This window comes from Meles meles, chromosome 17 (assembly GCF_922984935.1).
Source record: "Meles meles chromosome 17, mMelMel3.1 paternal haplotype, whole genome shotgun sequence".
Classification (NCBI taxonomy): Eukaryota; Metazoa; Chordata; class Mammalia; order Carnivora; family Mustelidae; genus Meles; species Meles meles.
The window spans coordinates 33,751,281-33,777,649 of NC_060082.1; the positions used below are offsets into that span (position 1 = coordinate 33,751,281).

Sequence of the window (26,369 nt, forward strand, 5' to 3'; positions counted from 1 at the left end):
CGAGAATAACGGCGACTATTAGAAGACCACTGGAGTATGCGGATGCGTCCCGGATGAAAGAGTAGTTGATTTTCTTAGGCTACAGTGTCTGGCCGATGGGTAGGATGCAAACAGCTAAGGTGTAATCAGCTCAAGTACGGTGGTAGCTCACTTTAGCAACGCACCACCTTCTAAAGTTCACGTTCCAATTTATGGATCTAACAAGGTCCTCTGAGATTCAGGGAGGAAAGCGTTAACCTCCACAACGTTTCCGTCACCAAAATGTCACATCCCCTCCAGATGTCTGTCGTCTATTCTCGCGAGACTATGGCGGGGGGGGGAAGTCGTGTATTTTATTAACCCCGCCCCCAGCCCGATGAGTTGCCTAGCAACGAGGCAACCAACCTCCACAGCGTGAGGAAACGGGAGCTTGCGATATTCAGGCTTGGGTTTCTTCCACCTTCTCGAGCCGGCGTCAGCGATTCCGATTTGAGCCCCGCCCTAGGGAGCCGGCGGGCGCCGGATTGGCCGATGATTCTCTCCAGGTGAGGACCGACGCCAGGGTGGCGGAGCCTGACAGGGGCACGTGATTTGCCGGCTACTGGTGTGCCGGGCCCGGACCACAGTGTGTCAGCTCCTGTCCGCAGCCTAACGGGACGAGTGCCGGGGCCACTGTCGGGAGGGAGCTTAGGAGGGATCATAGGGTGAGCGGCGGCTGTACGGCGCCTGGAAGGGCCGGGGCGGGCGGGAGGAGGGGGCCTGCGTACGCCCGGATGAGGTGCGGGGTGGTGATGCTTTGCAGTTTTCGGAGAAGTGCGGGCATTGCTGGGAGTGCGGACGTTCAGGCACCGGGAGGGGTGTCTGGTGGTTGGGTCGGAGGATTTGTGTGGTCAGTGGAAGAACAGTGCAAGGTCCTTGAAGCAGCAGGACCTTCGGTCCTCAGAGCCCCTTGTCTGGGTGTGCGGCGTGAGCACAAGGCTATCCCACCCCGGTTCGAGTGAGGACTTCTTATTCAGCAGGTGACCTTGGGGAAGTTATTTACCACCTCTTTGCGCCCCCGTGTTCCCACAGACTGCGAACCGAGGGATAGATGGGAAGAGGGTGCAGAGCAAGGGCTTGAGAATGGGAACACTCGAGGAGAGATGGTGACGTGCTAGGGTCGTCACGGGGTCCAGTTACAGTTTTTCCTTCAGGGAACATGTTTGGGATTTCCTCACTTCTCCCATATTTGCCAGGACTGAATTCCTGCCATTGGACTGCGGTAACTTTATGATAATGAACTCGATCTGTTTGCAACCCATCTCATCCCCCACTTCTGCCAATAACTCTTCCCAGTTTTTTAAGCCAGAATCTGAGGTCAGGAAGGAACTTGGATAAGCCACCTGATTTGATCAAACTTAGCTTTTCAACCTGTAAATTGGGTGAAAGTAACAGTGGTAGCAGAATATTACTTGTGGAAGGATTATTAGAAGGATTGAAGGAGCTAATTTATGTGAATGTAACTCCTAAGTCAGCATTAAAAAGGGAAGGTTCTACTGCAACTCAGTCTATAGATGAGGAAACAGGGCTTGGGAGGACTATCAAAGGGCACGTAGCTATTAACTCTGAGCGAAAGGGCTGGACTTGACTCTTGGCCCAGGATTCTTTCATTTCTACTGCACCTGTCCTCTTCACTGAGTGTTTGGAGGGCTGTCTCCTTCCTTACATTCCTTTTGTCCCTTTCAGACATCTACCAAGGAGCTGCCATGTCTGGGAATACTGCATCTGCATCAGAACAGAACAACAACGGCTATGAAACCAAGGCCTCCAATCTTCGAATGTCAGAGAAGAAATGTTGTGAGTCTGGGGAAAGAGGAGGGGCTCCTCCTTCCCAGGATTTTATCTTGGGAATACAGTTGTAATCCTAGACGTTGATGCTTGGTGGGAGTGAGAGAGAATTCTTTGACATGGGAATTTAAAACCAAGTTTACGAGGGGAATTTCTTGTGTGAAGCAAGTAGGCCCCGTGAAATGTCTGTCACTGGGGCTAGACTGCTGGTGTGTCGCCACATTTTCTTACTGCTTTCTTTGACTGTCTCGTGGGGAGACCTGCACACTCCACTGATGTTGAAAGTTACCCACTCAGTGATTAAGGCAGAGTGGCAGGCGCAGGAATTACTTAGGGCTGATACTGTTAACAGTTTCTCTTTACCTGGGGGACTACGTTTTTGTGAAGGTGTGGATCACTGCAGAAATTGTAGGTAAGAGCCAGTAGGAGTTCATTTCAGCAGACCCCTGGGGGAGTTCGGTCTGCCATCTGACCTCTCACTCTGACTTGGGCACCCTGCTTTCCCTCAGGGTTAGCCTTTGCGTTTTGCAAGCTGTTTTTCCTGCAGGTTCATTTCTCTAGGGATGGGTTTCACCAGAGCCTTTCCGTGCCAGTTCTTTAGACAGAGATGGCAGGTGGGTTTGCAGAGAAATGAAGCATGATTTCTTCTCCCCGGCACCTGCATTCCTAACCCTCATTGTATGGGCAAAAAGTTCTGGGCAACTGGCCCCTACAATTTGTGGGGAACCTCAAGGAATGCAAACCCTTGCCCTTGCTTCCAGATGCACCTTTCCTGTGGAACCCTGTCAGTCAGTTCTCACTTCACTGGAAACAGCCAGCCAGCATGAGACCTGGAATCGTGTCATGTTCAGAGCTTTCCCCAGAGTCTCGACCTTGATGTTATGTCCTTGTCAGTCTCATGATTAATGATAATCTCTTTTCATCTAGCACTGACGAAGCTTGCTGGGCTTTGCGTGGCAACAGAGGCAACTTTTTGGATGTGATACTGGGGTTGGCACACCTGTATGATTAGGGTCTCCTTTCTCTGCCAGGGCAGGAAGCCAGGTACTGAGGAAAAGTATCCTATGGGAGATAACTAGTATAGCATGATATTTGAGTGCAGCCTTGGAGTCAGACTGCCCGGGTTTGAATCTTGGTTTTACTCCTTCCTAGCTGCATGTCTTGAATAAGATGCTTATCCTCTCTGGCCTTAGTTTGCTTATTTATAAAATGGGGATACTAATATTATCTTCCCCCTAGAGCAATGGGAGAATTAAATGAGTAAATATAGGAAAGCACTTAGGAGAATGTTTATAGAGCTAAAGTGTATTTCCCCCCCCCCCAGTGACTTTTCATTGCCTATAAATGGAATTATACTGTAAATGCTATACTGGGAGCTCACTATTTACAAGAAACCTATGAAAAATTAGATTTTCAGTAACGAATGTTTTCTCCTCTTGCTCAACAGTATCCTAACCCAGATTTGGCAGCACTAAAGCGAGGTGCATTCACGTTATTGGGACACTTGATCCAAATGAGTACAGAGAGCAGGTGGCGACACGGCTGCACAGTGCCCAGCGTCAGCTGTGTTCTCCAGAGAGACCTGCTCTGTGTCGTTCAAACTCTCCTGCAGTTTTTCTGCCTTGAGGGCTCTCGCTAGTCAAGGAGGCAGTAATCCCAGGTCTCCTTTCTATCCTCTAGACTCTGCACTCTGATTTCTCTTCTTCAAGCTCCACTCTCTTCTCCCCTACTGGGAGCATGGGGTGGGGGGTTTGTCCTGACTCCACCATCATTCATTTACCTGCCCCTTTCTCTTCTCCCCTTGTGGGCTGGACTGGGAGACTGCTGCAGCCGTAGTCAAAGGAGAAATACAGTCGTGAAGATGCATGTTAGTTTATCTCCTTCTCTCCGTTGCTGGCCCTTATGTTGGAGCAGGCTCTCCTGCCCGCTTCGTGCTCATACCCAGTGTTTGCTTTATTAATAGCTCAGCCGCTATCCCCTTGCTGCCAATTACACCTGTGTTGCCTGGCTCCACTCTGGGATGTGCCCGAGCTGGAGGACTGGAGAAGGACTTCAGAGAGCCAGAACCTCCAAAGGAGCATTACTGGAACTTCAGCTGCTCCAGGGATGGGGGTGATGGGTGGTTGCTGGCCTAGGTGCCTGTAAGGTACTCAGATGACCGGTTTCCGGGCATCTTAAAAGCACCTCGGGAATTAGGCAGGTGGGGACAGGGGTGAGTGTGCACATGCTTTTCTTTGTTCCTTTTATCCTTTGAGATTTTGAGCAGGTCTGAAACAGACAAGCTCTCATGTGCTTTTCTCAATTACAAAAGCAATACATGTTTATGAAAAATTTAAACAAAACAGAGAGAAGTGAAAAGTAGAAAAAAAAATCTCTCACAATTTCTCCTGCCCCTGTTAAGTTTATTCTTCGCAATCTTTCCTGGTGTATTCTGTTAATGAAAATAGGTTCACACTGTACATATTCTGTTCCGCTATTTTCCTCTTTTTTTTAAAAGAAAAAAACAACTCATTATATTGTGGAGGGCTTTTTTTGGGGTATGTCTATAAATCCACATTTAGCTCTTTCTGCGTAGTATTGCATTCTATGGATATTCCAGCCTCCCCCGATGGATATTTGCCCTGTTTCAGGTTTTCTACCATCACAAGCAGTGCTGCAGGAGCGTCCTTGCCTGTATATCTTAGTATGTTTGCACTAGCAGCTTTTGCTACAGAAGGAATCAGAGGAGCTCTGTGTTGATCAACATTACGAATTTATTCCCCTAAAAAGTTCTATATTGGTAGCCACTTTTAATATTTCAAAGTTCATGGATAAAAATTGGGCCTTGTCAGCTATAGCTGCACTGGTTCACTAAAACATGAATTTTCTCAGTGTGTAGCCACAGAACTTGGATATTTCATGACAAATAGCGGGAGATAATTAGCAGCTTTATGTCTGCTGCCTATTTAAAAAGTACTGGGCCTACTTAGAACAAATTGTGGAAAAAGGCCTTGTTCATGAAAAGGCCGGGAACGACTACTACTAGTACTACTCTGCTGGGAATCACTACTACTAGTACTACTAGTACTACTACTAGACCACCTTTCAGGATTAGATTAGAGAACTTAGTCATACTTATCACAACGCTCCCTTGGCCAGGTGCTGACAAGAGCTGGTGGCTGGGACTGATGGGGCAGTCATGAAACTGAGAGTCAAGTCAGAGCCCTGACCTTGACTTTGTACTGTGGAATCATGGGCCAAGCTCTTCGCTTCCCTGGGTTTGCGTGTTTCTGTTTGTAGGAGGGAAGTTATCAAGCCCTCAATTCCTCTAAGTATGTTCCTGAGGGAGAATGAGTTTAAGATTGAGAAAGTGAGTTAAATCTTGTTTAGAGAAGGTAGGAGAGAATTTCAGGATTGAAACAGCTCTCCATTATATGCTGAGGGATATGTTACGTTGTCTCTGAAATTAACCAGCTTGGACTATCTACTCTTCAAATTAAGGTGGTAGTGGTTTTGTTTTGTAACAGGACAGAATGTTCCTAATTTTGTCAACCCTGCGGTTTGAGATAGGAAGTGTGTTTTAGTTTTGTACTCTGGAACATGAGAAGCCCAGAGCTAGGAGGTGTGGTGCCTTGGGGTGTCCTTAGAGACCCCTGTTTTCTTTTGCTCGTAGCATTCTCTGTCCAGTTGGGTAAACATACAGCAGCTGGTCTGGTCCCCTGCTTAGCTTCAGAGCAGCTTCCAAGCATCAGTTCATTTTTAGCTTTAGGAAGGGTCAGAGGACCTTTGGGGGAAGCACCTAATGGGCTGGAAGTTGTGGACAAAGCCGCCCCAGAAGTGCAGGTAATGAGGCAGATCATGGGGGATTAAGCAGAGCGTGGTGCTGAACTGGAGAAAGTGAAGACTCAGAAGGATTTTACTGCTGAAAGGCGAGCAACCGTATCCAGGCAGAGCTGTTGAGGGTCAGAGATCAGGGGTTCATATCAGCTGAGGCTGCAGCCCTGCCATTGTGCTCCCTATTTGGACACAGATGAAAATCATTTATCTTGCTCCTTGCCTCCTTTGGAGGAGTCCCTGCCCAGGCTCAGGAATTGTCCACGTGCTCAGCGGGTGAAGGACTAAAGGCCAAGTCCTCTGGCCCCAAGTCTGGGCATCCACTTCTCCCTCACCACTTGGGGCCACTCTTTGGTTTCTGGGTACTTCTTGCCCAACACCCCTAGGAAACTCTCTTCCTTCTGAGATCTGTCCTCTACCCAGGCCCTTCTGCTCACTTCTCCAGTGAGATCTGTTGAAAGTGACTTTCCTATGCAACTACCTCAGTTTTACTGAATTGTTTCTTAGCCTTACGGGGCCACCTTGTCCCAGAGCCGAGAAGCAGCGGCACCCAGCAGGGCCCCTTCTGGAAAACAGTGTGGGGAAGTGGAAAGCAAAGGTGGCTCTTTACATTTCTCATCCCCGGGCAGGCCCTCCCCTCACAGGAGCTTGCAGAGCCTGGGTCCTCCTACCCAACCGCGGTTGGGTCCAGTCCCCAGGGAGGTGGCTGGCAGCAGCGGAGACCCCGTCCCACCGCTCCTCTGTGGCAGAATGGGCAGGGAGGAGCCCACTCCTGTAAGCAAGCTGCGGAGGGAGCATGGGCTCTGGCTTCCAGTGCCAGCTCTGCCGTGACTCGTCCTGTGTCCTTAGGCAAGTCACCTGACCTTTGACTGTCCGGTTTTCCCCACCTGTCCACTGAGCCCTATCTCCATTCATGAGCATTCCTGAAATAAGTTTCGTAAGAAAGGACGGACCAGTGACTGTTCCTGCTTCTGAATGTGTTGCTTTCAGGCGGCCGCTGAGGCCGGCTGGCCGGGATGCCTTGCAGGCTAGCTTTACCGTGAAGCTTCCTGAGGGGACTTGTCAGAACTTGTGTCAAGTAAATAGGCTTTGCCACAGTCTGAATCTCTCTGTGGTTTAGAAATTCGGACTTAAGCTTGTGTCCTGAGCACAAAAGCCAAAACAGCTGGAGACCAGGCTCTTTTTATAGTGGGCAAGCTAGCTCTTGCCCATGGCTCTGAAGGGATAGATGGGATCCTCGGGGTAGAATCTCTGTTGGACCTTTTGTAGCTGGCTCATCACTGGAGAAGCTCCAGGCCTAAGGTGTGCTTCCACAGCTATAACGTTCTTGTATTATTAGACATTCTTATGTTAAGGAAGGTGCCTGGTTCTTAACTTTCTAATCACTTCCACTTTTTCCTCCATGCACCTCTGTGGAAACTTTGCACATGTGGGGAAGTAGTGTCTTGGCTTGGGTACTTCTTGGAAATTTACATGACCTTTTAGTTCTTTTATAGGAGATTGGACTGATAGCTCCTCTATATGCCAGCCCAGTCTTTCCCTGGCTTTGCTGAGGTATAGAAAGATTAAATGAGGTTATTAAATGATGTTACTAGCCCAGTGCACAAATCTTCCACAGCTTCTAGCCATTCAGTTCTGTTCTCTTTCCCCTCTAGCGTGGGCATCTTACATGACCAACTCCCCAACTCTCATCGTTATGATTGGCTTGCCAGCCCGAGGCAAAACCTATGTATCCAAGAAACTCACACGCTACCTCAACTGGATTGGGGTGCCCACCAAAGGTAGGTGCAGGTTATTTATTCCTTGGGAAGGGAAATGATTAGTTCTTGGGCCTCCCAGGCCTCCGGAAGACCTGTTCTCCTTGGCATCACGATTACGGTGTGCTCCTGACAGAAATAGTGGAAGATTCCTGATTTGCTGGATTTATTCCCTGTTTACAGACTTGTTTCCTCTTGGCCTGGGTAGACTGGCCTAGATTTAACAGCATGCCTTTGATGGTATAGGGCTTTACCTCCATAGAGATCATCTTGTCTAATCCTAGCAGGACTCCTGTGAAGTAGCCAAAGTGGCTGAGGAAATTGAAACTCAGACAGTTTAAGACTTGTTCAAGGACTAATACGTCTGAACTTGAGTCTAACTTGACTCTTACTCTGGTATCATTCCCAACATACCATGGTGCTTTTTTTTTTTTTCATTTCCTTGGCCACCCTGACATTAGAACAAGAAGTCTCCTTTGGTGTGGCCTTTGTAATATTTCACTACTGAAGGCTGTTGGTGTCATCTGCAGTGTTTAATCTTGGGGTATATCGGCGTGAAGCAGTCAAGTCCTATAAGTCCTACGACTTCTTCCGGCACGACAATGAGGAGGCCATGAAGATCCGCAAGTGAGTCTTCTTCGGCCTGACCTCCCAGCCTGCTCTTTCACTGCCATTACAAGACTAGATGTGGCAGGGCTCAGTTTTCCTTTCAGTAAATATCCTCTGGGGATTTTAACGAAGATTATTTGGTGGATGGGTCCTGTTGGGCTTGGGTAGGTAGAAAAACAGGCTCAGGGAGAAGCGTGTATGTTTAGGGTAAACCTATAGAGGGATACTTTATATGTGTGGGGAAGGGGAAAGATATAGGACAGTCTAAAAACCTCAGTGGGGAAGTTGGAAAGTCTAGTTAGGGGGAAATTTTGACCCTGGGAAAACTTCAGCGGGAGGGGATGTGACTCCTCCAGCAACCCAGCTGTTCATGTCTCTGGCTGTGCCTGCACTTGGTCTGGCGCCATTCTCGCTGGTGTCCTCTGTTCTCGTGGCAGACAGTGTGCTCTGGTGGCGCTGGAAGACGTGAAGGCGTATCTCTCTGAGGAGAGCGGGCAGATCGCGGTGAGCCTTCCCTGCCTCTTCCTCATCCTGATCTCCGCCCAGCAGACTGCACAGCCTCCCCGTGGGTCTGCCTTGGTGAGATTCCAGTTCTCTCGGCCCTCTCATCTGCTTCGCGGCCTCTCTCCCCAGGTGTTCGACGCCACCAATACCACTAGGGAGAGAAGGGACATGATTTTGAGCTTTGCCAAGGAGAACTCCTTCAAGGTAGGGTTTGGCTCCCCGCTGGAGGAAAGGGATGAGTGGAGGTGGGGAGTCAGGAGGGACGTGAGGATCTCTTTGACTCTGGTGAGTGAGGACAGGCTTGGCTGTCCTTTCCTCTCGAGAATACCCCCAGTCCTTGAGTGTTTTCTTTCAGGTCCTTTCTCAGCCCCTTAGCCTGTATGTCCAAGGCCCTGGGGATGTGGTAAGAGCTATTTTTCAATGAAGAGGCCTTGAAGGCCACTTTCACGAAAGAAAATCCTGGGGGATGTGGTGGCCGTGGTGGGGCAGGTGTGAGCACAGGCTGTTAATGAGCAGCCCGGGCACTCTGCACTCACTTGTCACTGCCTTCTCTCCCTGGCCAGGTGTTCTTTGTGGAATCTGTCTGCGATGATCCTGATGTCATTGCTGCCAACATCCTGGTGGGTGACACGCCTGCATACCGTCACCTCCCTGTCCTTTCTGCCTTGTATTGTGTGTGGGTGGGTGGGTGAGCGGGGAGAGTCAGCTGGGCAGTGAAGAAAGCAATAGACACATTCAACAGTGCAGGGATCTGCCAGAGCACCATTTTCTACTTCTACAGTCTTCCCTTGGGAGAATAAACTGAGGCTCTGAGGAATAAAGTTAGAATGAGCTGTTGAATGGAACCCAAGACTTAGACCGTGACTTTGGCCCTGTGTTCTGGGTACCAGCTGGATGCTGAGACCTAAGGCTGTCCTCAGAGTAGATCAGCCTCTTCACTCTCTGTCAAGACCACTGTGTAGGAAGGTCATGTGTCCACTACCTTTACACTCAGGTCAATGCTCTGTGCACTGAGTACCTTGTGCCCTGTAGGGTCACGGTATAAACCAATGCCCATTTGATAGGTTGTACTATGCTGTGTAGACATGGTGTCATGGTAGTGCTCTCCTAGCAGTGTGGGACTGTGAAGCATCTAAGAAGGGGCATCTGGTCCAAGTCAGGTATGCATCAGATCAAGCACCCTATTCTGAGTGGTCGTATGGAGAAACTGAAGCCCATTCTGTGTTCCCAGCAGGGCACATAAAGGGATTGGGGCCTAGGAGTAGTTTGAGCTATGTGAGTGCCTCAGTCCTTCAGCCAAGGGCAGGCACATGACTGCCCAGTTGTCTTTCCTTTCTTGGTTGCCAGGGTCACAGGACAGGGAGGGGGTGCTCCGTGAACGGGGATTGCCAACAGCTCCAGTGAAAGGGCCCTTCTATGCACTTCCTTCTCTTTATTTAGCATTGGCTGTTTGCAGGAGGGCTGTTATGGGCACACCTCTGACCGGGCCCTACTCTCCCTGTGATTCTAGGAGGTAAAGGTGTCGAGCCCTGACTACCCCGAAAGGAACAGGGAGAATGTGATGGAGGACTTCCTAAAGAGAATTGAGTGCTACAAAGTCACCTATCAACCCCTTGACCCAGACAACTATGACAAGTAAGGTTTAAGGCCCTGGTTTGAAGGGCCTGAGGCAGGGGTCTTATTGGAGAAAAGGGCCTTTCTCCCTCTGACCTCAAACTCTCTTCCGACCACAGGACCTGTCACGTTTGCGTCATGCCAGAGAAACTAGAGTGGATTAGTGGCGGCCATGTAGGCTGCATCTGACACTTGAACACTGAAGTGTTTTTAGCATCAGTTCTTCCTTTCTGTTCTCTACAACAGGATTTCTCAGTCTCCGCATGGCTGACATGCTGTGCTGGCTAATTCTTTATCACGGCCGTCGGGGGCTGCCTGTGTACCGTATGATTTGAGCAGCACTCGTGGCCTCCGCTCACCAGATACAATAATACTCCCAACCTGCGACGAGCCAGAATGTTTTCAGACGTTGCCAGGTGTCCCCGGGGAGCAAAATCAAGTAGTTCTAATCTAGGATGTTGTAGGATATCCCTCAGAGATGTGTCTTTGGCTTTTGATCAGTTTTTAAAGTTTATTGTTTATATTCTGTAACACACATCTATTAGTATATAAGTACGTTTATATTACAGACAAAAGAGTAACATAATATAGAAATATGTTTACATAAACCATAAGTTACATGTATAGATACATGTACGTTATATGTATAAACTATGTATGTATGATGTATATATGATACCTATAATACAAATAGATAAAGTAAAAATGTGTAACAAACATGAAAATACATATAAGATATGTATATGTGTGTACATATACATGTATGTGTGTATGTGTGCATGTATAAATATATACATAAAGCATGTAAAGTCCTTAAGAATATGCCTGGCTCATCAGAAATGTCTGATCGGTGCTAGCCATTATTACTGGGGTAGTGTCTGTTGGCAGTGTGGTATGCAATGTGGGTTAACTTGATGTGCCTGAGGCATAAGAGCCATAGTAAAATGTTGAGTCCATGTTGAAGAAAGGTGTGTACACACAGAAACCTGGAGAATGTGGCTACACAGTTAACAGCTATGTTTGAGTGAGATACAGCCCCGTGGCCAAAGAGATGGCAAGATAAGTGTGCATAGCTCACTGTTCCATTGTTATGAGACTGACGCGCTACCTACTGCGCTAACGAGGCACCTCACTGTTCCATTGTTAGAGGTCTGCTTCATGTCTGAGTCTTTTTTTTTTTTTAATTTTATTTATTTATTTGTCAGAGAGCGAGCGAGCACAGGCAGACAGAATGGCAGGCAGAGGCAGAGGGAGAAGCAGACTCCCTGCTGAGCAAGGAGCCCTATGTGGAACTCGATCCCAGGATGCTGGGATCATGACCTGAGCCGAAGGTAGCTGCTTAACCAACTGAGCCAACCAGGCGTCCCATGTTTGAGTCTTTAAATTCCTTCAAGTAGATTGCCCCGAATGTTAGTGTTTGGAGATGTTCCTTCATATAGAGATTGAAAACCACTGTTCTAGAAATGGTGTAATTGTATATTCTTCTACATAGAAGTCCTATATAGAAAAACGTTCTAGAACAATGTGTGTGTGTGTGTATTTATAGATAGTATTTCTGATGGTAGGGCTTCGGTGGTTTTTATTTGCATCATTCTACCTTTATTTGAAAATTTTTTGGAATAAGCATTCATCATTTTTTAAAAATTTAAATTCAATTAGCATTGATCATTTTTATAATGAGAAAAATTGATGAGGCGACCACTGTGGACGTACCTCTGAGAGAGGCGTGATTAGGCAGGTGTAGGGGACCTGTAGAGATCTCTAAGGTTCTGCCGCCTGCTGCCCTCCCCACCGGCAGTGCCATTCCCCGGCCAGCTCTTGACTGCCCCAGATGGGAGTTGTGCTTCTCACCAGACTCCAGGGTTAGCAAAATTGTCAGGTCACCTCGTCAAACCCTTGATGGAAAGCCTCGATTCTTCATATCCTACTTCTCTACACTACTTGGCAGTGTATGAGCACTGAAGAAATGGCAGGCTGGCTGGAAGTTTGGGACATCTTACTTCATCTTGGGTCTGAGGTGTGACTTGTCTCTAACCAGTTGGTTCCTTTTTTTTTTTTGAAAGATTTTATTTATTTATTTGACAGAGAGATCACAAGTAGACAGAGAGGCAGGCAGAGAGAGAGAGGAGGAAAAAGGCTGCCCGCTGAGCCGAGAGCCCGGTGTGGGGCTCGATCCCAGGATCCTGAGATCATGACCCGAGCTGAAGGCAGAGGCTTTAACCCACTGAGCCACCCAGGCGCCCCCAGTTGGTTCCTTAAATGTGGGTTGGCTCTGACAGGAGAGGAGGAAGAGCTACCTCGAGCCCACAAGTAATTATGGGAATCCTTCCCTTCCCGCTGTTATCCTCAGATTTTCATTCCCAGGGATTCTCTTTTCTCCTTCTCTGTCCCAGGGATCTCTCTTTCATCAAGGTGATAAATGTGGGCCAGCGATTTTTAGTCAACAGAGTCCAGGACTACATCCAGAGCAAGATAGTCTACTACCTCATGAATATCCATGTGCAGCCTCGCACCATTTACCTTTGCCGGCATGGAGAGAGCGAGTTCAACCTCTTGGGGAAGATTGGGGGTGACTCTGGCCTCTCCGTGCGGGGAAAACAGGTGAGGCGCTCGGCAGCAGGCTGGATTTCCCAGGCTTAGAGTTGGAGAAAGAGCATGGTAGAGGTCATCTCTCTCTCTCTCTCTTTTTTTTTTTTTTTGAGGTCATCTCTCTTATCCCCTTACTTCTTCCTCAGTCCCGCTGGGGCTGAGGCTGTGGTTTCAGATAATCAAGCAAATGCTGAAGACCTCCTCTTGTCCACCAATTCTGGCTGGCTCCCCCAGCTAAGCAGAGAGCCCGATGCGGGGCTCGATCCCAGGACCCTGGGATCATGACCTGAGCCAAAGGCAGAGGCTTTAACCCACTGAGCCACCCAGGTGCCCCTCCTCTTGGGTTTATCAGAACTGTGTAGCACCTTTTGAATTTTGACCGTGGTGCTACACGTTGTTCCTTAGAGGCCAAGTTAGCAATTGTGTGTGCGTCTATATGTGCACGTGCGCATGTGTTTCTCTCCTTTTAAAATTTTTAATCTCCGACCCCAGTTTGCCCAGGCTCTAAGGAAGTTTCTGGAGGAACAGGAGATAGCAGACCTCAAAGTGTGGACAAGCCAGCTAAAGAGGACTATCCAAACCGCTGAATCCTTGGGTGTGACCTATGAGCAGTGGAAGATTCTGAATGAAATCGATGCTGTGAGTAGGAATTCTGATGGCTATAAAGCCAGTAAGTCTTATTCAGGCAGGAGCTCTCAGAGATCACAATATGCGGAGTTTTATCTAGAAAACTAGAACTACCAGTAGTTCTAGTGGGGGAGGTGGGAACAATTGCATCCTACTCAGGGTTTCCTGCCTGTTAGAGCTCCTGTGCCAGGGACAGGCCCAGACCAATCTGGGACCTAGCGCCTCTGGCATCTGGGGACAGTGTGACTCCATTTTGTTCCTTTGGATATTTTTCTCCCGGGAAAAAGAAATAGCTAACAACTCACTTCTTTAATTTCTGCTTAGATCACTTGTCAGATCTTCTGGAAAATTCCTTTCCAAATTTTTTCTTGGCTGTCTCTGTCCTTGAGCACAAAAGCAGGCATTTCTTTTTCTTTTCTTCCTCTGTACCTTTTTATGCCTTCTGCAAGAATTCTCTAGACCCTTCAGTTTCTCCTCCTTCTCTGTTCCTGTTCCCTTTATCCTGCTGACTTTTCTTGGACCTTTTAACTTCTCTGAAGTAGTTGGAGCAAGTGGCAGCTTAAGCTCAAGAACCCACGTCCTCTGTGCAGTGGCCCTCCCCCTGCCCGTCCCAGCCACCGGGGCCCGTTGGTGGCACTACAGGCCAGGACCTAGCACAGTGCCGGGCACGTAGTAAGAAGCCAGGATTCCTTAGTTTCGCCTCCATTGTGTGTGTTGGGGTTGGGGTGTGTGTGTTGCCCTCCCTTCTGCAGCCGGTGTGGCTCCCTGCAGGGCGTGTGTGAGGAGATGACCTATGCGCAGATTGAGAAGCAGTACCCAGACGAGTTCGCGCTTCGAGATCAAGAGAAATACCTGTACCGGTACCCTGGTGGGGAGGTGAGATTTCCCCTCAGGTGGGGCGACTGCCCAGCCCTCTGCTGGGGGTTTAGCTTTAATTTGGGGAAAGGATTAAATGGGACGTGTTGGGTCTAGAAAGGGTAGTCAAACCACCGTGTAGTTTTGTCCTCCGACTTTGGGTCACAGTGTGTTTAATTCAGCTTAGACAGTTGAACATCTCATTAAGATCTCCGGGGAAAGGGTGACAGGATGTCTTGTGTGTTGATTAATTGTAGAATCAGCATCTTCTTTTTTACTTCTTTTTTTCGTTCCACTCTCTCAGTCCCACCCCGACCCAAGCAGGTGTAGGCCTCCGAGTCAGTCTGTGGGGTGTGAATGACCTCCCGATCATCTCGCATGTTTGAGGGAAGAGTTTGTGGGAGGCCCAGGTAACTAAAACCAACGGCAGAGGTCCAGGAAACCCCTAGGAGCCTCTTGTTGCCTCATGGGCTGCCTGTTCATCTGTGGGAAGGAAAAAAGACACAGGCTGAGTTCCCATTTCCTCTTTTTGATCTGTAGCTTTCTTGATCTGAATGTTGCTCTTGAAAGGTCTGATGATTCTCAAGAGATCGTGGGGCTAGGGGGAGTTAGCAGGCGACACGAAGTCGCTGACCCTCCAGGAGGAAAGCCAGCTGGGGAAGGAGAAGTAGCCTCCTGACTCCGGAACCAGCCACCGACTTGGCTGCCGGCCTGTGCCTGGCCCCCTACCAGTCAGCCTCACTTCCCCACAGTCGTACCAGGACCTGGTGCAGCGGCTGGAGCCTGTCATCATGGAGCTGGAGCGTCAGGGCAACGTCCTCGTCATCTCCCACCAGGCTGTCATGCGCTGCCTGCTGGCCTACTTCTTGGATAAGGGTGCAGGTGACATTTGAGGGAGGGGCCAGGGGACACATTCATGGGGAGAGGGCTGGACTAGGGGCAGCACAAGGATCCCAGGCAACAGAGCCTCCCCCTCTTCCACTCAGAGTGGGGTGCATTCTTCGGACAGCATTGTGGGGCTCCTAGCAGCCACTCGGCCAACTACTCGCTGAATTGACCCCTCTGGTACAAAAGCCCCCAGTGGAGAGTGGCCGCTGCTGGAGCTCCTTAATCCTGCTTGGCTAAAGGGCCAGTGTTCAGCCGTCCCTCCTGGCAGGATCAGAAAAGTGGTTGAACGTTCATGGCTTGTTATTTGACTCCAAGGAGGGTGGTGTCTTAGAAGGATCTTCATCCTTTGGATTCATCGTAGAACAGTTTCTGGGTAAAGTCATAAGGAAGTTGCTGGCTTTTCTGACCCTTCTCTTGCCTTTCTGATCTATCTGAGCTGCTGGGCAGCCTGCACGTGGGCCTTGGGTGCACCCAGGTGGGCCACGATCTTCCCTTCCACCGGGTGCTGGCTACTCACTCCTGTTTTGCCTGCATGGAAGGATCTAAAATGGCTTGCTTTCCTTCCTTAGCCTCTTAGTAGCGTGGGCAGCTTCTTTGGTGGCCATCCTATTGTCTGGGGTTTAGGAGAGGAACTGTACAATTCTAGGTCAGGGTGGAGAAAACTCATGAGCTCCTTAGATTCTCCCGCTAACTTGACCTTAATCAATAGTACTAAGAGACATCTCTCACCTGGTCTTTCTCTTTTCAGATGAGCTACCATATTTGAGGTGTCCCCTTCATACCATCTTCAAACTTACTCCTGTGGCCTACGGTAACTATGATCTTAGCAGCTAGGCAGGAGGTGGGGATTGAAGAAAGTCAGGCTATTTGATTTTTCTCTGAAGTTTGTCTGGAAGTTCAACTTTATCATCCCTGTATAGCAGGGAAATTCCATCAGTGCTTTCCATTTTTAAAAGGATGTATGGGGGTGCCTGGGTGGCTCAGTCAGTTAAGTGTCTGCTTCAGCTCAGGTCATGATCTCCGGGTCCTGGGATTGAGTCCCAAATCAGGCTCCCTGCTCAGTGGAGAGCCTGCTTCTCCCTCTGCCCCTCCCCTTGCTCATGCTCTGCATCTCTCTCTAATAAATGAATAAAATCTTTTAAAAAAGGATATATGTATATATTTAGGAATATATACATTCTTTTACGGTATGTTTTCCATAATGAATCTAAGGAATTTTCCTTGGAGCTTTTTTCCTGAAGGCTTTCTCTTTCCTCTGCTTCCTCAGGATGTAAAGTGGAAACCATTAAACTCAATGTGGAGGCTGTGAACACGCACCGTGACAAGCCAACCGTAAGTACTTTCCCCAGATGAACATGCAGGCTCCCTGCCACCTTGAGTCTTTGAACCTTTGACATCACAAGATGGGGTTTTGTTTATGTACAAAAGGGGAACACATCCAGAACTCATGTCCTATATAGTCTGCTTATTTCCAAAAGGAAGAGATGTTGGAATTACTGCTTTTTAAAATTAGTCCCCCTTTCATGAATCTTAACCTTGAAAGTTGGCTCCTGGAAATCCAGTTAAATTTGGGAAATGTTTGGCCAAAGTCAAATACAGGTCCCCACCGCCCCCTCTCTGCCCCCGGGAGTGCTCCCTTTAAAAAGTAGGACCCAGAAGAGCCTATAAGGTGGGATCAAGAGGTATAGGGTTTATTTCTAGGTCTGTCCTGATGACCTGTGTGATCTTAAGTAAGCCCCTTCCTTTTTTGGGTCCTCCTTCCTCCTCTGGAATAGGACGCTCAAGGAGCTGCTCCTTCTACAACACTTTAGCTTTCTGGGACTAGGGCTAAGGCCATGGCCCATGTCTTAGGAGAGACTGTCTGCAGAGGAACAGGAGTGGAGGAAACTGTTGTGGTTACAAGCATTATTTAACCTTTATGAGTGAGCTTTTGGCTTGGCTTTCATTTGTGTGGTGTCCCTCCATTTCCAATCAGAACAACTTCCCCAAGAACCAAACCCCTGTAAGGATGAGAAGGAACAGCTTTACGCCTCTGTCCAGTTCGAATACAATAAGGCGTCCAAGAAATTACAGTGTTGGGAGCCGGCCCCTCAAGCCCCTCAGCCCTCTCCGTGCCCTGGACACGCAAGAAGGGGCCGACCAGCCGAAGACCCAAGTCAGCATTCCGGTGGTGTAACCGTGTGTCCCCTCCAGGCTTGGCCTCCTGCCCTTGTCACTAAGCACCAAGGAGTCATTTAACTTTCAGCCCCCACCCCCAGCACCCCACCATGGATCTTAACACAGAACGTGAGCTCATGTGTTTCCAGACCAATCTTAGCGGTTCTCCAGAGTGAAACATGTCCCCACCCAGGGGCAATTTGACCAGCGGGTGTTTTAGGACACGTCCTCAGTTGGGGTGGTCTGGAGGAGGAGGAAAAAGGATACACTCCCCTGGGTGCTTAGCATAGCTGGGTCTGAGGTTAAGCCTGCCGCATAGACTTGGTTCTTGTCCCTGGTGTCTAAACTCCTCACTTCCTTGTGTTGGTAAAGTGGGGAGCGGGGCGGAGGGGGAGCAGAAGCCCATTTTTCCTTCACCTTTGTCTCTTCGAGGTGTGCTTTACTCACAGTCCTTACTTGCCTGCTTTGTTTCCCCCTTGCTCACCTGCCCTTTGGATCGTCCAGTGTGATGCATGGCATTGTCATTGTGGTGTCTGTCGAGGAGGGAAGGGGTGGTTGGCGAGAGAGCAGTCTAGGCTCTGTTGGTGCTCTCTGCAGGGGGCCTCAGTGGATCCAGACTGGGGGAGCTTTTTTTCTTTCCCATCTCCTTTCCTCTCAAGCTAGGTCCTGAAAGGGTCAGCCCAGGCTGCAGACCATCCACAGATGCTCTGGGGCCTGCAAGTGGACATAGGGTGAGAGCTCGTGCCTCCTTTCACGAGAGCCAGTGCTAAGTCTGCGAGGCTCTGGGGGACTTGGGTCCGAGGATGTGCGAAATATCTCGGTTGGTATTATTCACTTCAGGAGCGAGACATGGGTCTTTCTGGCAGCTGTGGAATGAGGTTTAGGAAAATAGTACGTTCTTGAGCTCTTGCAGGGCTCTCGTAGGGCGGTCATATCTTTTGTCAGTGGCTCCCAGCTTTGCCAGCCACAGCACCTTTCCTGCCGAGGCCAGTGACCTCGGGCTGTTTAGAAGGACAGAGATTAAAGAGTCACCACTGACACTGGAATTGCTCCGGCAGGTGGCAGGGAAGAGTTCACTAGAGCTTTTTATTTTCCTGTAATCTTCAACACCTCCTCTCTACCTTAAAAAAATTTTGCATGAACAAAGTTGTGTGTGTGTGTGTTTTGTTTTGTTTTTTCCCCCTAAGTGTGGAAAGACCTGGCCGTGAATTTACTCTGTGTCACTGGTGTATTCTATTTCGTGTTGGTGTCCAGGAGTCTTTGGGACCCTGAGGGGTCTAGCTCTTAATTATCTGGAATTGCCTATTCACTTTTGTCATTTTATTTTCTCTGTAGAGTTAACCAGGAAACATTTAGAGCAGGGGATTCTTAGCTCCTTGGTGCCCGTCCCCACCCCACCCCCCACTTCTGTACATAAAACATGAATATATGTGCAGTTTCTGAGAGAGAAGTCAGTTTGCTCATGAGATTTTTAAAAGTGATGGAATGAGTTTCTACCTTAAAGTTACCAATTGTCTTTCGGAGGAAACCAGCGAGAGCAAGTGACCTATTTGCCAAGGGTCTTTTTGTTTGGTAATAGAAGACCTTTTCTCATGGTTCTCATCCAGGAGCACTCATTAGAGTCCTCTTTAGAATTTTCGAAGCACATACATGCTCCAGTCCACTCCAGGCTTAATACGAACTCAGAACCTCTGGCGTTGGGGTCTGGACATGTATGTGTTGAAATAACTTCCCTGAAGATTCTGATTCATATTCAAGTTTAGCTGTGGGGAGAAATACTTGGACTAGTTCCTTGGACAGATCATCAACCCAAGAATTCTGAATTCCTTTTGGCTCTGAAAGGACGATTCTCTAGAGTTAGACGTCTGAGCAGATCACAGTATTACACCACGTGACCCCCTTGAAGGCAGGCTGCTGTGTTTCAGAGGGTTACTCTGGGTTCTCATTCCATCTTTAACTTTCTACACTGCAGGGTGATGTGGAACAAATCGCTGGGTGAGGAAGTGTCCTAGGGTAACAGCTGGGAGTGTTCAGCACTCTGGGTAAAGGCACAGAGATAAAGGCAGTAGGATATAAAGGTTATCATCACAGGCAGCTGACTTGTGACCTTGTCCTTCATTCCTTTTTTTTTTTTGAGATCTATTTATTTATTTATTTGACCCAGAGAGAATGAGATCACAAGTAGGCACAGCAGCAGGCAGAGAGAGAGGGAGAGAGAGAGAGGGAAGCAGGCTCCCCGCTGAGCAGAGAGCCCGATGCGGGGCTTGATCCCAGGACCCCGAGATCAGGACCTGAGCCAAAGGCAGAGGCTTAACCCACTGAGCCACCCAGGTGCCCCCCTTCATTCTTAAGTCCCAAGTAGAGTAGGACATCACAGTGTTTCCAGTGGCTGCTTGCCAGCTTCTGGTCCTCTGCGTCTAACCTGCTGTTCCTGTTTGGCCACTATATTCTGGGTACACGGTGTCTTTGCGGGACTTTAGGCTGGGTGGGGGCGCTGATGCTGATCGGGTACATAGAAGTGGAAGAAAAGGTCGTTGCCCTGAAAAAGGTTATTTTTAGAGACAGGTTATATAATTTATAATAAATGAATTTTTGTGAACAAGCAACACATTGAGTCTGTAACTGTGGGCATTGAAGTGGAGTTCAGATTCCTTCAGACTAAAGGGGGGATGGCAGGTGAGAATCCTCCCCCTCCCGGTGAGAATGAGATGTGGTCTAGGCAGCATGTGGGGCGCTTTTACAAGGTGGCTTCATCTAACCTTCCTTGGCTGGCAGCACCCTTAGCCCAAATGATTATTCAGTTTCTTTTCCCCCCCGCTGTGTGCCATAAGAATCATTCAGAGCTAACAATGACAAGCAGGAGCATTTTGATCAAAGACTTTGGATTTGGGCTGTGCATATTCTTAGTGAGAGGAGGATTTTCTAACTCATGAGCATTGTGTTATCCTGTTGTAAGCTGCGGCCGGAGCCACAGGTCACTGGGATGTTCGTTGTGGCCCTCAGCCTACTCTGCATTTTCCCACCCTCCCCCCCGCGCTAGTTTGCTTCTCCCAAAAGAGGAGCCTGAGGTAGTCTTTTTAGTCTCAGGGACACACGAGAAATTAGAACTTGACTGTAGCATTCTTCAGTTCTAGAGTAAGAGCCCTCCAGAGAAGTTTCTGCAGGAGGAAGCCAGGAGGATACAGAATGGCATAGAGCTCTTCCTCCGAATTTTAGAGAAGTTCTGCTTTCTATCTTTTCTATCCTCCTCTTCCTTGCTTACTGGAGCGTGTACCGGTCGCTGTCTGCACACTGCTCTAGTTCTGTCCGCGTCACAGATTCTGCAAAGACAGGATGGATTCCAGGGCACTTTTTGCTGAGGCTTGTGGTTTCATTGTGGGAGAAATAAGTGAAGGCTTTAGCATTTCATCTATTAAATTATTTAATCTAGTAAATGGGGAAAGGAAAATCCCTGTATATTTTATTTTGTTGCTTGGAAACCGAGTGATGAACTTCATGACACACTTGAAGGAGGACTCTGAAGCAGGTTTAGAGAGCTAGCTTCGCTTGTCTCTTCATCCTCAAATTAGAGTTTCGTTCTTATTCATCCGTATTGTCTTTGGTTTGGTTTTGATAATGGGATTGTTTTACATTCAGCTGCAAAGTAGAACTAGAAAATCTTAAAAACATGCATTGTGTAGGGGTCTGCCCTGTCTTACTGTCTCGGGGTTTGTTTGTTTCTCCCCCAAGGAGTTAGAGTTAGGAATACATGTCTGTGTTCCAGGCTGAACGGACGAGTGTTTCCTTTGAGGTTCTGGTGTTCCTCTTTGCAACCCACAAATGGATCTGCAGAAGCACCTGTATTCTCAAGAAACATGACATTACTTTGAAAATAAATCCATCTTACGGTTTTTCTCTGAGTAGGAGGTCTAGGTTCTGGAGAAACTCATTGGTGCTTGGGGTAGCGAAAGGAGAGAGGGAAGAACGCCTAATGATGCAGAGAACCATACTATATCTGCATTACATGGCCCTAGGACATTCCATTGTTTCTGCTGAGTTCAGAAGCCATGTTGTATTTGTTTTCAAGAAATTTGCTCAATTTACCCAGGTTTCCTAGCACGTATTTTGACATGGTCATGTTTTAAAATATTTTAATTTAAAAAATATCGAACACTTGAGTCAGGTTGTGACATTGGCAGGATGGATCTCTGACTTCCCAGAGAGGTGACTCTGTCCTCAGAAGTATGTCCAGGAATTTAATATGGAGGCATAGTGTCCGGAAGACTGTATCTAGTAGCATCCACATGCTTACCGACTGGCAGGCCCTGGGCGAGTCTGTACACTGACTGACTGACTGACGGACTCCAATAGGGTCTTGCAATCTGACCATCTCTTTTCTAATTGTACCAGTTAGTAATATAGGCATATTGTTGTAATTTTGTGTCTGTTGCATGTGTCCTACAAAGAAAGGAAGTAACACTTTACCTTTTTTTTCAGGGGGAGGTTCTGTATTTACTGATTTTTAGTATATGTTTCTTTTAAGAGTAGCAGCCAAGTTCTCATTATTTTGTAGAAAACGAAGGTTGAACTTCACTTCTGTGTGATATTTTATAAACTTGGTGAAGGACATACCTCCTCAAAGCCAGAAATTATTACCTCTACCTACATTCATTCCTCTCACTCCCCCACCTCTAGGCAGGATTTCCCTTTCACCGTCTGCTGATGAACCTTCTGTGTCCTCAGCTTCCCTGTCACAGGATAGAGCAGTGGCTAATGCTGCTGTTTTCAGTCTGCCATGGTTCGGCTTTTATTCATAATCTAATAAATAAAAATGCAAAGGAAATTTTGCTTTTGGAAATTGATCTTAAGAGTTGGCAAAGGTATTCTTTCCAGTCAGCCTTTCACTGGGGATCTAGGACCAATATTTACCAACTCAGTGTTTTTGTACTTGAATTGCTTGTATACATTTTTTTTTTATTGTGTTGAAATAACAAAATCCACTCATTCTGATATGGTAATGGTTTTACTGTGGCAAGAGCGAAAGACTGATCACCAGCTGTGCCCCTTGGAGGGGGTTGGAAATGGTTGAAGGGAATGGACTGAATTGGGAAGTCACCACTAGAGTTATCCTGCAAATCGATTTCCTAGGCACAGCTCTGGTGAAAAAGGAATGTGAGTCCTTACCAGCATTCTGATTTAATCTGGTGACATTGATACCAAAATATGCCACTCAGAGCCACATAAGGTGTGTATAACTGTATTTGAAATGTGCTTTTCTCTCTCTGTGTGTGTGTGTGTGTGTGTGTGTGTGTGTGTGTGTGTGTAGAATGGGTAAATAAAAATGTTGAGTAACTTGAACCTATCAGAAGGCTTCTGGGTTTTTTGTTTTGTATTTTGGGTTGTGTTCTCCACCCACTCCCCTACCTCCAAAACTGTCTCCTGCTGCTCCATGATTGGGCCTCAGAGGAGCCAAAGCCAGTTGGCTGTGAGACGGGAGTCCTTGGTATGGGCATGGCTCTCTTCCACCACCTTCTGGGAAAGATGGGAAGGACGTTATGGAAGCCACGTGAACTTCAGTAGAAGTTGTGTGTACTTTTTGGCGCCTCTACAAGAATTAAGAAAAAATTACCTTTGCCCGAACTGTGCTATGAATCTGTTAACCACATGTAACTCATTATCATGAAGGAAAAAGTATGGAGATCTCTTAGAATTTAGTGGGCTGTTCCTTCTAAAACATGACCCGCCTGTTTCAACAGAATGAAAAGACATTTAACTTCTGGGACAGGAAATACGGGTGGAAATGTGTCACCGCCTCACGCCTCATTCGTGTCAGCCTGGCAAAGAGCAGGAGCTCCTTAGACATGCAGCCTCTGGGGCCTCGTCACGGGGCCTGAATCAGAATCGCCACCTTAATAGGATGACCAAGTGATTCCCATGCACATTTAATTGACACTTGAGAAGCACTCCTCTAGGGGGAGGAATTCCTCACAAAACACTCGGTCTCAGTTTATGGGAAATCAGTTTATGATTTGTGCTCTGACGAATTTCAGAAGGTCTGGGATGGCTACAACCGTAGAGACCCTCCTCAGAAGCCAAGTAGCCCCCGACTGCCAAGCCATTTGGTCAGCATGGTCCTTTGGCTGATAGTAGCCTACGTGCTCTCCTTTTACCACAGGATTTCCTGCAGCTTCTACCTCCTATCTTGGGGGTATAGCTTAGTGCCCGGTCCAACATGGTTACAAAGGTCGGTTTCTCAGGGAAAGGAGCCTGTGACTGTACTTGTTGGAGTTTGGTAAAGGGTAAAGGGGTGCGTGCCCGCACAACCGAGGGTCCGTGCATGTGTGCCGAGGTGGGGCTGTGGGCAGTGGGGGAGCAGCGGGAGGGTGGGGGAGGGGTTCTGCTTCACTTTGATTTGATTTTGGCAGTGGCATAATTGCTTTCTCTCTCTGGCTCATAGGCAGAGACGGGGTTGGCTGTGCACAGGCACTCTTCGGCGTCCCTCACACCGCTTTGCTGATGCTGTAAAGGTTGAAGCCAGACCCCTCCAGGATCTACTACAAGGCTGTTGATGGCAGCCCCATGGGGGCTCTGTCAGGAAGTTAAGCTGGGATTGGACATTTGAGGCCACCAAAATGAGGCCTGGAAAAAACATTACATTTCTTCCCCTCATGCCTAATGGGAATATGTGTTACATGGGAAAACTTAAGTGCCCTGTGCCTCAAAACATCCCCCAGCCCGACCCGATCAGTTTGTATGATCTCTGCTGGGTGCGACCCCAGTTGGCCAGTCTTGTTCCTTTTCGGCCTTTAACTTCCTACCTGCGACTGTATCCCTGGCTGCCTGTTCTTTTCTGGAACACAAATGGCACCTCTTCAAACTTGTTTCCGAGTGAGAGGGCTGCACTACCACGAGCCTGTTCTGTGCTGTAAGAGCTGGTCTCGGCGTCCGTGCCAGCGAGCAGGCTAGAGGACCTTATATATATGTTAGCCGTCCCTTTTCTGTCACGTTGGAAACGAGACAGATTCACCAGGTGAGTGACATACTCACCAGTATCTGAGAAATTCGGTCCCTGAAATGTCTCTTCTGCCGTGGTGGAAGGGCAGTGTCAGCTGCCTTTTCACAGAGAGAAGTTTTTCCTTGTTCCAGGCCCTGTAAGGGCAGGACCTGACTGCAAGACTCCCCAGAATGGGTCCCCGTCTTCAAAGGACCCTTTTCCAAAGTAGCTGCTGTATTTCCTCACAGCGTCCCCTCACAGCGGCAGAGGGAAGTGTCATTCTCCCGTGGTTGGGATTGAGGGTTGGAGAGAAAAGTAGGGCGCTATTGACAGGACCTGAAGAAGTGAAGAGGGTTCCTTGGGAATCAACTGTACCAGGGAGTGAGTTCTTGCTTCAAACCAGGTTCAGGGGGGCATGGCTTTCTGTGGGGTCTCTCACTATGATGCGGTGTCTACGAAAGCTGCGGATGTGGCTTTGAGAGCAGCTGGTCTTCTGTTGCCCGCCTCTTAGCTAATTGTCTCTAGTGGGGTCTCCTGGTCATTTATGTAGAACACTGGGGCGGGGAGTGGGCAGGGGAGACCCAAGTCCTTGAGGCATCTGTCATTTGGCTTCCTGTAAAGATAAGCCAGGTAATTCTCTACATCATTGTGATTCTCTGTCAATGTGATTTTAATGTCAATACTCCAACTGAGGGTATAGAAGCTCCAAAAGATAAATATCTTACAAGCAAAATTCTTTTTTTTTTAAAGAATGCTAAGTTTTTTAGCTTTTTAAATAATTTTTCCCTTTCATGCAGATACCCTCTTGCTGGGCAAGAGGGTAAGTAACAAGAAAAGTAATGAAATGCATTTTTTCCCCAAATGGTTCTTTTATACTGTGGATGATATAGGGCTCCCTTACCTAAGATGTGATGAGCTGGGCTGCGGGCAGTTCAGCATCCCGGAACCAGGAGCTTATTTTATACGCACAAAGCTGCCTTCAGAAAGGCTCCTGACTCTGCTCTGTAACAGGGGATTTTCATCTGGCCTCTCTGAGCATGCGGGAACTGTCACTATTTTGTCCTCGTGCTGCGGATTTCTTTCTGCATCTAAACGCAGTGTCTGTTGATGATCAGATAATGTTTTTACTTAGTTATTTATTCATTCATGTGTGATATTTTTAAGTCCCATGTGAGCGTTTGCATGTGTTTGATCAGAATGTAAGATAATTGGTGTCTGTTTTTTGGTAGAAATTGAGGTAGTTTGAGATTTTAAGTGTGATGTCCATAGTATTACCTTAAATTAAATTTCCAAGGTTAGGTGTCTGTCTTCTGTAAAAGGATGGCAACTATGTTAAGGCACGGCAGATTTCTTTTGAGTACTTTTTTTCTCGTTGATTTATAAGTATCAACCAAGAGATGCATTTCTCTGGAGAGAAGTTTATCTCCTGGATAAATAAAATCATGCTAAAATATGTCAGTAATCTGTATTTCTTTGTAATAAGAAATATAATAAGTTATTTTTAATTTAAAGATGTAATTAATTTTTGAAATCACCACAAAATGGGATAACATTTGGTACATTATACATATGCAAAATGTTACTAACATTGTGCAAAATGTCTTTGAAACTAACTTCTTGACAATGATTCTCAAAATCTTAGATCGTATGTATATTTCCAGCTAGTGTTTGAATTGGTGACTCCTGCCTTTATCAAGTTATACTGGCATTTCAAAATGGTATCAGTGGGATCATTATTGCCGTATACTATTAATTAAATGAATTAACAATGAATTTGTTAATTTAAATCTTTAATGATCATCAGTTGGTTGTTATGCGGTGAGCAAAACCCAATCCCTGTTCCCTGTCCTTAGAAAAGATCTCCGGGCGCCTGGGTGGCTCAGTGGGTTAAGCTGCTGCCTTCTACTCAGGTCATGATCTCAGGGTCCTGGGATCGAGTCTCACATCGGGCTCTCTGCTTAGCGGAGAGCCTGCTTCCCTTCCTCTCTTTCTGCCTGCCTCTCTTGTGATTTCTCTCTGTCAAATAAGTAAAATCTTTAAAAAAAAAAAAAAAAGAAAAGAAAAGATCTCCAAGCACTTTTGCAGGTGTTAGTCTTCCCCAGCGATCAAGCCATCATTTGTAGAAGGATAAGCACATCTGGGCTCATTCTTACTTCACAAATAGGTGAATGAACACC

At 47.6% G+C, this 26,369-nt stretch overlaps 1 protein-coding gene across 10 annotated transcripts; it reads left to right on the forward strand.

The window, feature by feature from the left end:
• The first annotated feature begins 369 nt into the window (after positions 1 to 369).
• Positions 370 to 25,645, forward strand: PFKFB2 (6-phosphofructo-2-kinase/fructose-2,6-biphosphatase 2). 10 transcript variants are annotated; one of them, XR_006815511.1, is made up of 16 exons: positions 559 to 683; positions 1,705 to 1,815; positions 7,275 to 7,400; positions 7,907 to 8,003; positions 8,423 to 8,489; positions 8,619 to 8,693; positions 9,053 to 9,109; positions 10,000 to 10,124; positions 12,497 to 12,704; positions 13,185 to 13,331; positions 14,091 to 14,195; positions 14,927 to 15,056; positions 15,811 to 15,873; positions 16,330 to 16,394; positions 22,347 to 22,443; positions 23,656 to 25,645. XR_006815511.1 is itself a non-coding variant. In XM_045982406.1 (16 exons), exons 2-16 carry the CDS (start codon positions 1,725 to 1,727, stop codon positions 23,713 to 23,715), a joined length of 1,608 nt encoding a protein of 535 aa, XP_045838362.1. In that variant the 5' UTR covers positions 559 to 683; positions 1,705 to 1,724; the 3' UTR covers positions 23,716 to 25,645. The 10 variants fall into 10 exon arrangements, 9 of the variants coding, with proteins under 9 accessions (XP_045838355.1, XP_045838362.1, XP_045838358.1 ...); XM_045982406.1 differs by lacking the exon at positions 22,347 to 22,443 and adding an exon at positions 17,038 to 17,229; XM_045982402.1 differs by lacking the exon at positions 22,347 to 22,443 and adding an exon at positions 23,374 to 23,442.
• Positions 25,646 to 26,369: the final 724 nt, after the last annotated feature.